This window comes from Erythrolamprus reginae, chromosome 1 (genome assembly GCF_031021105.1).
Source record: "Erythrolamprus reginae isolate rEryReg1 chromosome 1, rEryReg1.hap1, whole genome shotgun sequence".
NCBI lineage: Eukaryota > Metazoa > Chordata > Lepidosauria > Squamata > Dipsadidae > Erythrolamprus > Erythrolamprus reginae.
Window position 1 is genome coordinate 315,615,588 of NC_091950.1, and position 13,509 is coordinate 315,629,096.

Below are 13,509 nucleotides of genomic sequence, written 5' to 3' on the forward strand. Positions count from 1 at the left end.
TTTTTATTGGCCAAGTGTGATTGGACAGACACGGAATTTGTCTGCTGCATATGCTCAGCGTACATAAAAGAAAAAGATACATTTGTCAAGAATGTATCATGTGGTACAACACTTAATGATTGTGATAGGGGTCAAATAAGCAACGAAGAAACAATATTAATAAAAATCTTAGGATACAAGCAACAAGTTACAGTCATACAGTCCGAAGTGGGAGGAAAAGGATGATAGGAATGGTGAGAAAAACTAGCAGAAATAGAAGTGCAGATTTAGTAAAAAATTCTGACAGTGTTGAGGGAATTATTTGTTTAGTAGAGTGATGGCGTTGGTGAATGTGAAATTGATTGTCAATCAGTGTTGCTTCCAAAGTGGACAGTTTGATTTCACAGAAGTTTGATTTACTTGGAGTTATATTGTGTTGTTTAAGTGTTTCTTTTATTTTCTTGAGTGGTATATATATATTCCAGCGAGGTGATCTCAACATTCATTGTTTTCTGATCCAAGCGAGGTTGATTGACACCTGCAAGACGCTGCATCAGGTAGTAGTAATAATAATAATAATAATAATAATAATAATAATAATAATAACAACAACAACAACAACAACAACAACAATTTATTAGATTTGTATGCCGCCCCTCTCCGTGGGCTCGGAGCGGCTGTGTGCCCCCAGTGAGCACACAGCTGTGACCTAGCTCTGTTGCAAGAGACTTAACATCGGGCGCTTTCCCCACTTTGGCCAAACGTAGCTTATTCTCAGGTGTGCCGTTCTCAGTTTAACCCAGCCTCGGTCTTTTGACCCTTCGCCTCCCGCAGAAGCGTTTGACACAGGCACGTGGGCGGCACCTCTCCTTCCGCTCACTTTCCAGTCTCGAGTGGCGGCGGGGTGTGTGTGCGTGTGTGTGTGTTTGAAGAGAGGTCGGTCGCCTATTTCCTCCTGCTGCCACTCTTTTGGAGCCGCACTTCCTCCGGCGCTTTGCTTTGAACGCCGCTCCTTCTCTTCTCCGCAGGGTAAGTCAAAGTCGGTCGACGGGGAGCCGGAGCGGACAATCCACGGTCGGGCGATCCACGCGCGGGTGGGTGGGGGAGGACGGCGGGGGCAAAACAAATAAAAAAATAAAATCGCAGGCTTCGTGAAGCTGGGCTTTCCGAGCCCGAGGGCTCTTTTGTCAGGCAGAGGTGGCGGCAAGCCGGTACAGTACTTCCGCGCCGGCGCCATGTGATCCTCCACGCGGATGGCAAGGGCCAGGCAGGAGAAGCTACCTTTCCCCCATTCTCAGGTCCGAGAAGGAGCCTCTTTCTCGGAGAGAGTCCACTTTGCAAGCGCCGCCGACTGTCGGTGGATCGGCGAGGGGGGGGGGGAGTTATCCCAGGCGGGCGCAACCAGCGGCGCGGCTGATCTTTTTTCTTTTTTTTGCTTTGCGCAATTGGCTGCAGCCCTTAATAAGACGCCGTATTGCTTACAGCCAGGTGGGAGCCCTTACAGGGACCAAGAGACTTGTTTCCAGAGCAGCAGGGTTTGGGATGGCGTTATCTTGCCCGCTGCTGGACTCTGCGCCTTTTTCATTTTTCTTAGCCCCACCGGTCGCCTTTCAAGCCAACGGTTCAGTCTCTCCTCCCTCCTTCCCTTACTACTATACTGCTCAAGAAAAATAAACACTCAACTAACACATCCTAGATCTGAATGAATGCAATATTCTCATTGAATATTTTGTTTTGTACAAAGTTGAATGTGCCCAACAGCATGTGGAATTGATTGTCAATCAGTGTTGCTTCATAGAAGTTTGATTTACTTGGAGTTATATTGGGTTGTTTAAGTGTTCCCTTTATTTTGGTTTTTTCTGAGCAGTGTAGGTTTTTTCTCAACATTCCTATCACCCATTTCCTCCCAGGGTGGAAATGGAACAAGAAAAAGGGTAGATGCACTGGTGAAGAGTAAGAGAAGCTGACCACAAAACTGAAATGAGATGTGGGTAAGGAGGTGTAACACCAAGACAACTAGACACAAGAACACCCCCCCCCCAAGCCATCACTCTGCTAAACAAATACAGTAATTCCCTTAACACTGTCAAACTATTTACTAAGTCTGCACTACTATTACTACTTTTTTCCCATCATTCCTATCACCCATTTCCTCCCACTTATGAGTGTATCACTGTAACTTGTTGCTTGTGTCCTTAAGATTCTTATTAATACAGTATTGATTGCAAACTGTTTTTGAAAGTTTGTGTTCTGCAATATTGCTTTCTCTAGCCATACTGGGGCTGCTCTAGTAATCTGCTTGCCTTAGAGCCATACAGCTGCTAAAGCAAGCAGCCTGAAGACCAGTTCAGCCCTGCCTCGGGCTTGAAGCCGACTGGGCACCCTTGGGCCTGTCATTCACTCTCAGCCCTAGGAAGCAGGCAATGGTCAAATCATTTCTGAAATCTTACCTAGAAAATTGAAAGACAGTCGCTTGTCACACATATGACCAAATTAGGCTATGCCTTTCACCAGGAAGGAAATTACTCATCCTGCTGTTCCTATCCTAACTTGAAAACAAAAGAATTCAGAAATGAGTTTGCTCTTAAGCCATGAAGCCAATGAAAAGTTCCAGGTTCCTTTTCTCTCCTGTAATAAATGTAAAAGACTGAAAATTAATCAGGCACTTGCTTTCCATTCTTAGTCATTTAGGAGAAAGAAGCATCTTAAGTCAGAATTCAGTCACACTTGCTCTAGAACTTTTTGAAAAGGTAAACAAAAAACATTCCCTTAACATTTGAAATAATATGCACACTTAAGTAATTATCACCTGCTTCCTCGTCTCGGCTCTTTAAAGTGAAACGAAACTTGTTTGTTCACTGTGTTAATTACATCTCATACTTTGGAACTATAGGAGCTTGCCTGGCTGGCCTGCAGTCATACAAGTTTCTTAGGTTTTAAGTCCCATCAAACTTAATGAAGTTCTCATTAAACATGAATATAAAATTTCAATGTTGGGACTTAATTAATTTTTTTAAAGAAAGACAGCTTGTGATTTTAGTGAAAAGACTTGTAGGACAGCCGGGTTAGACTGACAGCCAAATAATCAGATTGTTTGGTTGCACTTTTTCTGATGAACTGAATATTGACAATTTCAGAATGTAACTGTTACAAGATTAAGTAGCCGCAGCTCTCTTATGTGGGTGGATTACTGCACAGATTTTGTGTAGTCTTGTCAGGAAACTGCCATTGATTAGCAAAAAATAAATAAATCCCAATTTATTTGAACTAGTTTATATAAATTAAACGCTAGCTTGTAATGCCATTTGATGATGATTTTGAAGAGGTAGTACTTTGGCAGAGTCTGTAAATACCAATTTGTTTATGATACTATACCACTTTTGAGATGGGCCTTATTAATAGGTTTACAAAACTTAAAACCTGTAAGTAATCTCAACCTATGGCCATTTGTTTAGCAACCATTGGAAGTTACAACAGCAGTGAAAAAAGTTACAACTTGTACTTACGAACTTTGTAGCCTTCCCATGGTCACAAGATCAAAATTAGAGTGCTTAACTGGCATTACTTACAATAGTTGCAGTATCCCAGGGTCATGGGTTTGCTGTTTGCAAACTGGCTTCTGATAAGCATAGCCAATGGGGGAAGCCTGATTAGTTTACTGACTGCATTCTTCACTTACAACCATAGTTCCCTCTAAGCTGAGCAGTGAGCAATCGCTCACTTAAAAATCATCATCAACTCAGAGTTTTTCAAACCTGCCCAGAAGCCGAGAGGGAAAAAGTGAGAGGGAAAGAGTGCCGCCCAGTCCCAAAGGGACTGCTGCTCAGACACTATACTTTTCCGCCCACACCAGAAAAAAATTAGAGGGGACATTGCTTACAACTGCAGTGATTTGCTTAATGTTTATGGCAAAAAGGTCATAAAATCAGGCATGATTCATTTTACTTAGCAATTGAAATTCTGGTGTAGATTGTAGTTGTAAATCAAGGACTACTGCAGCTGTCTGTTAAAGACAGCTAGTTAAGTTGTTTGTGTTTTCTTTCAGTCTTGGTGAAATTATATTGAAATTCTGCATTTACACTGGTAATTTGGTGTATTATATGAAAAGTAAGATAGTTCTTTTCCCCAAATGAGTTACACTTTAAAGTAGAAAAATAATCTTAGATTTTGATCTGCAAACAGCAAAAGAGGCAGATAAGGGTTTTTTGTGTGTCAAATCTCAATTTAAGGGGGGAGGAGAGAGAGGTAGGGAAAGGAAAAATTACCTTAAATGCAGAATCATGTGCTTTTCAGAGAAATGTAATACTATAAATAATTGTTATACAGAACAGCCCCTTTTGCAACAATTTAAATTCTAGGATTTTTAACATGAGTATATGCTTTACATATACAGGTACCAAATGCATTTTAAGATTTTCCTTTGCAGAATATGTAGCAATGTATCTGAGTTCCAAATACATAATAAGGAATATAATTATCTGAGAATGTGAACCAATAAAAAGGACCTCTCCCCAACATGAATTCATTGTGTCCCTAAGTGCACATGAAACTTTTAAAATCTCAGTACTGTACTTGTTTTGAATATGAAAGAAAACATAAAGGAACAAATTTATAACGCAACAATAATTTATTTGTAGGTTACAATGAATGTTGAACATGAAATCACCCTGTTAGTTGAAGAAATTCAACGGCTGGGGACCAAAAGTAAGTATGACTGGCTGTAGAAGGAATATAAAATTAATAGACTCCAAATGTGATACAATATAACTGACATAACTTTCAATGTATATTGGTCTAATATTTCCAGATGGCATTGTATTGGGGAAATCTGCAATGTAGGAAAACCTGCAGAAAAAGCCCCATTTTGAAAAGTAAGGTATAAAACTCAGGATACAAGATTTTGTTCTTAAAACTGGAGTAGATTGGATGAAAATTAATACTGAGTTCAGTAAATGTCTGGCAACAGTTCAAACCTTAAAGGAAGTGGTTAAGGCTTTTGCTTCAAGCCAGTGTTTGTTACAGAATATAAATTATTGTTTAGGTGCTATCAAGTTTATGTCAATTCTTAGTGACTATATTTTCTCCTGTTCCTAATCTAGTTCCTTTGGCCTTTAGCAGTGTATTTATGATCACTTTAATTAAGCCACTCTCTTTCTGTCTTTATTTCTCTGTTTCCCAATATTATAGACTTCTCTAGAGAGTGATGGATGTCTTCTCTTAATGTATCCAAAGTGGGATAATTTGAAACCCATGAGAACCCCAAGTTGATTGGTTTGATTATCAATTTGTTTGTTCTTAGCTATTCAAGTCCATAGGACTTCTCCAACATCAACAGGATATACAGTGATCCCTCATTTTTCACGGGGATGCATTCCAAGACCACCTGTGAAAAATGAATTTCCGTGAAGTAGAGGAAAGATATTTTTTAATGTATTTAACGAGTATTTGGACTTTAAAAACCCACCCTTTGCATTAAACAGTCATTCTATAATGTTTCTCAGCTGGAACTACATGTGACATCCTACCAGTTTCTTTAATAGAGTACAGTAGTACTGTAGGAGAATTTTATGAATTGGATTTAAAATTTTCAAAGGATTTAAAGGATTTAAGCCCCCTTTGAAAACCCGTGAAGTAGCAAATCCGCAAAAGATGAACCACGAAGTAGCGTGGGATTACTGTAAATATTGATTACTAAATAGATAAATAGATAATAAGAACAGCATGGGAGCCACCAGACTATTTAAGTCAACAGCATGCATCTCTAGTTCTAATAGCATTATACAGAACAGTGATGGTGAACCTATGGCTCTCTGTGGGCACATGAGCCATTGCCCCAATTTAGGTTTGCTGTGCATGGGTATGTGCTTCCCGCTGGCCAGCTGGGCTTTGGGTCTCTCCGTGCATGCGAGGTGGGGCACGTACATAGGGGCCATGTGTGCATTGCATTTTGGGGGTTCAGACATCCACACACACTTTGGGCACTCGGTCCAGACAAAATTAGCCATCAATGATATAGCCAGACTGCCAATTTGACTGCTGAAAACTGGTGCCAAGTCTCTCATATGCTTGTAACTACTAATGCAAACTTTACTTGTGCCAGAGATAATCATTTAATGGAAAGCAACAATCTTTTCTAAAGGAATGCCTACTTGCTTGTGGAAACTTGGCAACAGTGAGAGATGATGTCTAGGTTGATGCATCATGTTATCTTTGTTTACTTGTTGAATATTAATTGTGACAATTTATGCAACAAGCCAAAATTATATTTGATTCCCAGTTAAGTCACTGGACGCTTTTCATAATTTTCCCGCTTTTAAAATAAAACTGGATTCGTACGTGCACGTTGGTTCCAGTTCAAACTGCTGGTGTAAGTTTAGGTTTTAATCAACAGCCTAAGTCAGTGATGGTGAATCTCTTTTTCTTTGGGTGCCAAAAGTGCATTATCACATATGCACGTGTGCCCACACCCACAATTCAATGTCCACTGCCATCTGCACATGTGCATGTCACAGCTGTCATGCTGCCCTGCTCCCCAAAGCATGCACACACCTCTCTGCAACTCCGTTTCCCCATTTCTGGTGGGCCAGGCAGGCCCTTCTTTTGCCCTCCCTAGGCTCCAGAGGCTTCCTTGGGAGCCTGGGGAGGGCAAAAATGTCCCATTGGAGGCTGAAAACGCCTTCCCACAGCCTCAGGGCAAGCTAAAAATCAGCTGGCCAGCGTGCAACATGCGCACTAGAGCTGAGCTAGGACAATAGCTCACGTGCTGGTGGATATGGCTCTGCATGCCACCTGTGACACACGAGCCATAGATTTGCCATTACAAGCCTAAGACCGTGGTTTGTAAATTCACTATACTATTGTGCCTTTTTTCGAAAAGGCATTTAAATACAATCTTATTTTTTTCTTCATTGACTTTTAATTTTAGGTGATATTCATGCTCACTAATAACTGTTAAAAATAAGGATTTTTTTTGTTCCTTTCAGCTTACCAGTGTATCATGCAAACGGCTATTTGTAAAATATTTTTATAACATGTAGGGAAACCCATCTAATAGTGGTTTATTCGACTAATCATGGCTGATATGAAGCCAGCCAGTATTAATCATAACTACCTTGAGTAACTTTGGGCCTAAATGATACCATATTTTCATATGATTATTATTATATAGTTTGTTTTCAGTAATTAATAATGGAAGATTAACTTTGTTTTAAAGAAGTGCTAAAATGTGGTTTTTTTCTAACCATCAGTTAAAGACTTTTGATACCTTCTTCAGCAGTGTCAGCGAATCTAAAATAATGTTGCAGAGATTACTCATTGAAAATAGTTTATTATTTGATCTAATAGATTTTGATTTAATAATAATTTTTAATGATTTATGTCTCCAAGTATATGTTCTGTTTAAAAGTTAACATACTGGTTGTATTGTGGTGAATTTGGCCACAGATACAATAATCTTATTAAATGAAATTAGAAATCTTGAAAATCTTCAGGTCCAAAGACTTATTGGGATCTAAAAATAACGAGTCTATGGAAAGGGGTGGCATACAAACCTAATAAAATAAATAAATAAATAAATAAATAAATAAATGTCGTTTCATCTTCCTGCTTTCTTTTGTCCAGATCCTGATGGGACATTGAGTGTGAAGTTTGGAGTACTGTTTGCGGATGACAAATGTGCCAACCTTTTTGAGGCTTTAGTGGGAACTCTGAAAGCTGCAAAACGACGAAAGATAGTTAGTTATCCTGGCGAACTGCTTTTGCAAGGAGTTCATGACAATGTTGATATCTTGTTATTGCAGGATTAGTTACTTTCCTAGCAAATGGCATTTTCATTAGGTATCTACAGTATATGTAATTCGGATCAAGAAGCATTTGATTGAAAGTATATCTTCCTATTTATCTTTATACAATTATATATAAAACATCTTAGAAGGCCTTTTAAGAAATTCTTTTCTGAAACCCCTTGCTAGTTTGTTGGGCCTTTTGTGTTTGTGTGTGGGGGATTTGGGAATTACATTCTCACATGTCTGAAATGTTCTTAAACTTTGAGAATTCCTTACAAATTAGCAATATTAACAACCTAAACCCTGCTACAAACTTCCAAAGATGAGTTTTATGGAGATTCTGTCATTTCTCTGCAAGAATCATAATTATTCTGGCCAAATGAAGCATTCAAGCTGGTAATTTCATCTGAAACTGAATATTTGATATGGTCTTTTTATACAATGCTTGCAACATACTGAACTGTGATACTTCAGAGGAACTGTGGAAAGTTATAAAACCAATGGCAAGCAGAGGAATTCTCTTGCATTTTTTTTTTGTATTCTCGTTAATGAAGGAGAGAATGTTACGGAAATCATTTCAAAGAAGAAAATAATGTAAGAAAAATGTGTCATTAGTATGTTATTTTGCACTTAGTTGGTTATAAAGTGACCAAGACAAAGTGTTTTGTTTTTTATTATTGCAAAACATTTCTCCAACTATCGGCAAATCAGCCATAAATTAAATTCTGAGCAAATACTCAAAAGGATATTTTCTTTGGCAGTATTTCATTGCTAAATGGGAGTCTCGCTGTTGAGAAATCCATCTGGGTTTGCCTCCCACAAATTTGAGAATCTCAAAAGACTATTTGTGTCTAACTCATATAATATTCCTTTTCTCAGGGTAAAGTTAGAAAAGAGAAACTCCTATTCCTCCCCCAGTTTCTCTAGAAGGTCTATTACTTGATGCTGCTGCCCTTCCTGGGAATGAGTGTACCTTAAACAAACTCTGTAGATCACTTCAAAAGGCACTAAGTATTAGCCAAACTGCTGTTAAGGCAAGTTCATTCCTTTTCTATTTGGTCTGTTTGAAAAAGAAGTGGAATAGGGTGTGGGAAATGCTCATATGAACCCATTCTGGCAGGCATCAGGCATTCAGGGACTGAAAAGATAGAATGATATAAAATGAGAACAGGAAGACCATCTCGCAGAGGTTCATTCTTTTAGTTGTTTACAAGATGATTGAAGTGCACTTCTCATTACTATAATTCATTTAGAAAATTAGCAAATCACCAATTCTTTCCCCTCTCCACTCCTACCCAATACTTGAGAATTAAAGACTGTCTAAATAGCAACAATGATATATTTTATCTTTTAGCTCACTCTATTCTATGCTATTCTATTCTCTATTCTTTGCACGATCCTAATTGATTTAGTGGCTGGTTGGTCTTCCTTCAAAGTAAAATACTTCATCAATAAATAGAAATCTGGGAGTTATTTTTAGTCATTTCATTCTGTGAAAAAAATGCCTTTAATTAAACATTTCATGTACACCAGGAAACCTGGTCTCAAAAATACATATTTTTGGTATTTACAATAAAATATTTCCAATTCTCGCCAGTGTGGTTTGTTTCTTGAAGTCTGGAGTAGCTCATCTGAACACTGGAATTATTATTTTGCAAGGATCCTCTTTGCCAGTTCTGTACACACTTGTATTAACATCATCAAGATTGAAGCATTCAAGAAAAAGAAAAGATAAAACAAAAGCCTAGAATTGCAACCAAGAGCTGTGTTTTCTGGGCATTTTTAGCCATAAAATACCCTAAGAAAAACTGTCAATTTAAGGATTCTGGAAAAGTCTTGTTCACACAAACCTCATATATCTGCCAGCATTGGCCCTCATTAGAATAAAGTCAAATTCTGCAAATGGGGCTTCTTCTGAAGACTTATCATAATCTGAATCTGATAAAAAAGAAGTCTATTAAGAGATGAGAGCAACAACTGCAATTCAACCAGTGGTAGCTCAAGGGCATATGGAACACCAGGCCACACTGACTAAGGTGCCGCCTTGTTTCCTGATTTCTTATTTGTACTCTATGACAATCATTAAGTGTTATACCTCATGGTTCTTGACAAATGTATCTTTTATTTTATATACACTGAGAGTATATGCATCAAAGTCAAATTCCTTGTGTGTCCAATCACACTTGGCCAATTAAGCTATGCTGCTATGTTATGCTATTCTATTGATTTGCAATTTTAGAATGATTCAGCAGGATGGTGCCTGCATTTAGGCACCTAATGTCCAATCTGCCTTAGTTTAAAGCTAGCACTGAATATAGCACCAACTCTTTAATTGTTGCATTAACTACCAAACATCTGATTTAAGGAATGAGATCTTACCACTGGTTTTAAGTCTAGGGTTTGGCTCTGGGATACCTTATGGTCCTTCTTTTTCAAGGGGATCTGCCTGGCCTCTGCAAACAGGCAAGGCAGGACCCCAAAAGGAGATATGGGCTAGTATCCCCAAAGAAGGGACAGGGTAGTTATAGTCCTGCCTGGTCAAGCGATCAAAGGCATAAGGCTCCAAAGATAGATTTGTTTTTTAAAGTGACTCCTGCTATGGAACACTTTATCTCAAGAGGTGTGCCAGGTACTCTATTTGCTTTTCACAGATGAATGAAAACAGTTCTGTGGCACCAGGCAGTGAACATTTAACATTATGACTGGCACCGGGCTGTTATTTTTATTGCACTGACATTTAATATACATGTGGATATATACTCTCTCGCACATCTTTATATATAAAGCTATTACACCTGCAAGCATAGGATTTTAATTTTATTGTAATCTGCTATGAGTTTAGGGAACTGGGCAGGACATAAATTCATATAAACTAACAAATTTCCATCCAAGAGCCGGATCACCTGTTGAATAAAGAAAGAAAACCAAATAGAAAAGATAAAGGCTTTTCAAATTCCCACTATACAAATAAATAAATACAAATAAATAAAATTCATAGGATTGGGGTGGGTGGGGAGACTTAAGCCTCCTTTATATACGTGAAAATTTCATCCCTTAACCATATCTATGTAAGATCACCTGTTGTGATATTTTAATATAAATACTTAAGAAATTACTCTGCAACAGATACAGAGCTTGACTCTGCATGGGACCTCCTAAATTTGTAGGCATTTAGCAAATAAACATTTTTAAGGGATTTTTACAGGTTGTTCTAGATCTTTTCTCTTCCAATAATTCAGAATTATGTATGTCTGTGTGAGTCACAGATTGTTATTCTGAATGAACAACACTTAGCTCTAGAGGGGAAACCATGTATTGGCTTTATGTGGGCAGTGGACTTGGATACAGCACTAAAGCAGCACAACTGCAGGAGAAAATCATAGTTTTGTTATAAAAGATTGATGCGAAAACATACAAAATGCATTTTAAAGACTAATGAAGAGTATAACGAGCTGTAATGCATTAGTAATCCTACTGATAAAAATATTTAGTTTGCATATTATTCAGAACAGCAGAAAAAATCCTGGGAATTAAAAGTAATAATATAAATTAAAATTAGACAGCACAAACAACAAATAAAGAGATAAGCAGACTTTCCTTATTTCAGGATATGATCCTTCAGAGCTGTAAGTTTATAAGCTTCATTATAATAGTATTGTGGAAACTGCCTGGGCTAGCAGACAGAAATTAGGTTAAAAAATCCTAAGAGGGTAAAAGAGGCAAGTATTTGCAAGATAAAGTGGATAATGGTAAGGTAAATTACAATGTTTAAGCACAATGCCAATTTTTAATTTTCCTTCAGTTCATGAAATGGACATAATTACACTGGTTTTAGTATCCCTTGAAAAATAAAGTAAACCTGTATTACTTTATCATAACACAACAATCATTCTCTTACAAAGCTATCTTTGGAAGAATCAGAATAATTTTATTCAAAAACTTAATGATAGTTATTCCCATATCCAGAAATATGGAGAATTGTTCCCAATATTGCAGAAATTAACCTCGGAATGAAGCTAGATTAAAATCATAAGTGTTTTGCTTAACAATCAAGTTGTGGTCAGTAAATGAGGCCCTCTGGAATCAGCTCCCCCCCCCCCCCCCCAGATTCGCACTGACCCCACCTTCCTTGTCTTCTGAAAAAGTTTAGACCTATTTATGCCGCCATTAGATCCTAGCCCCCTGACCAACTAGTGTTTTAGTGTATTTATGGAATGAATGGTGATGATTTTTAAATTATATTGGAGATTTTAAGTTATTTTAGTCATATTAATTGGATTTTTTGAGATGTATACTGTTTTGTACTTTTGATATGTTGTGAGCCGCCCCATCCTCGGAGATGAGCAGCATACAAATCCAATAAATAAATAGATAGATAGGTAGATAGATAGATAGATAGATCTGTGTTGCTCGTTATCAAAATCCAAATGGAAGCGAGTATCCCCACCTCCTGGAACTGCCCAAAAATGCGAGGCACAGAGGCAATGATGGTCTGTGGCAATCCCTGCAGCCTGGAACAGCTGGTTGGGGGTACTGTATTCCAAGAGGTAGATGCACCTGCTAATCAGCTGTTCCTGCTGAATCAGACTGCAATAACGTGCTGAAGCTGACCAGGCCATTTGCTGTTTGCTGGAAGGACGGTAGCCACATGAATTCCGATGGATGCTGGTAGGCAGAGGCAGAATCCCCCTGCCCCCGTTTTCCTCCTCGTACGTATTATAGTCCGGTGCATCTTATACTCCGAAAAATATGGTAATTAAGAGATCGGTTAATTACTGAATAATCTTGAGACTGAGAAAAAGCCACCCCAGATTGAACATACCACATATTTGTAAGTGAAATTTAAATTCTTATATTTGGAGATAAACTGCACAAAACTTAATGGGGCCAAGTTTTTATTGCATTCTAAATGACTGCATCTGTTGATGATAATAGAATTTTGGCATGCTTCTGACAATATGTCAACATATTAAACTCCTCTGGTCTTGATTTATTGCATGAGCAACTAGAACTTTTCCCCTTTTGACAAGCAACTTTCCTTGGACTTGCAGTGTGAAAATACAGGTACAAATACAATTGCAGATAGTCCTTGACTTACAACTACAATTGAGACCCGAATTCCCATTGCTAAGCAAGGTGTTAAGTGAGTCGTACCCAATTTTAGAAAGACTTTTGCCAAGATTGTCATGTGAATCACTGCAATTATTAAGGGAATCACAAAATAGTTAAGCCAATCTGGTTTCCCTTATTGACTTTGCTTGTTGGAAATGAGCAGGGAAGGTTTGCAAATGGTGATCACATGACCCCAGAATGCTCCAACCATCATAGATGCCAGCTGCCAAGTGCCCAAATTTTGTTTATGCAGTCATCAGGACGTGGTGATAGTTGTAAGTATGGAACCCATTGTAAATATCTTTCTTCAGTGAATAGAATAGAATTTTATTGGCCAAGTGTGATTGGACACACAAGGAATTTGTCTTGGTGCATATGCTCTCAACGTACATAAAATAAAATATACATTTGTCAAGAATCATGTGGTACAACACTTAATGATTGTCATAGGGGTCAAATAAGCAATGAAGAAGCAATATTAATAAAAATCTTAGGATATACGCAACAAGTTACAGTCATACAGTCAACATGGGAGGAAATGGGTGATAGGAATGATGAGGAAAACTAGTAGAATAGAAGTGCAGATTTAGTAGAAAGTCTGACAGTGTTGAGGGAATTATTTGTTTAGTAGAGT

The 13,509-nt window shown here is 38.1% G+C and overlaps 1 protein-coding gene across 4 annotated transcripts; it reads left to right on the forward strand.

Moving 5' to 3' along the window:
• The first annotated feature begins 517 nt into the window (after positions 1 to 517).
• Positions 518 to 9,355, forward strand: ABRACL (ABRA C-terminal like). Of its 4 annotated transcripts, none has more exons than XM_070733631.1 (3): positions 518 to 536; positions 4,617 to 4,683; positions 7,600 to 9,355. In XM_070733631.1, the coding sequence occupies exons 2-3, from the start codon at positions 4,623 to 4,625 to the stop codon at positions 7,782 to 7,784; spliced, it is 246 nt and encodes an 81-aa protein (XP_070589732.1). In that variant the 5' UTR covers positions 518 to 536; positions 4,617 to 4,622; the 3' UTR covers positions 7,785 to 9,355. The 4 variants fall into 4 exon arrangements, with proteins under 4 accessions (XP_070589732.1, XP_070589731.1, XP_070589730.1 ...); XM_070733630.1 differs by lacking the exon at positions 518 to 536 and adding an exon at positions 757 to 1,008; XM_070733629.1 differs by lacking the exon at positions 518 to 536 and adding an exon at positions 1,892 to 1,970.
• Positions 9,356 to 13,509: the final 4,154 nt, after the last annotated feature.

Excerpts from the sequence above, each read along its gene's own strand:
- ABRACL (XM_070733629.1), top strand. Across the intron at positions 4,684-7,599 it reads TCAACGGCTGGGGACCAAAA|ATCCTGATGGGACATTGAGT; the intron begins GTAAGTATGACT and ends TCTTTTGTCCAG.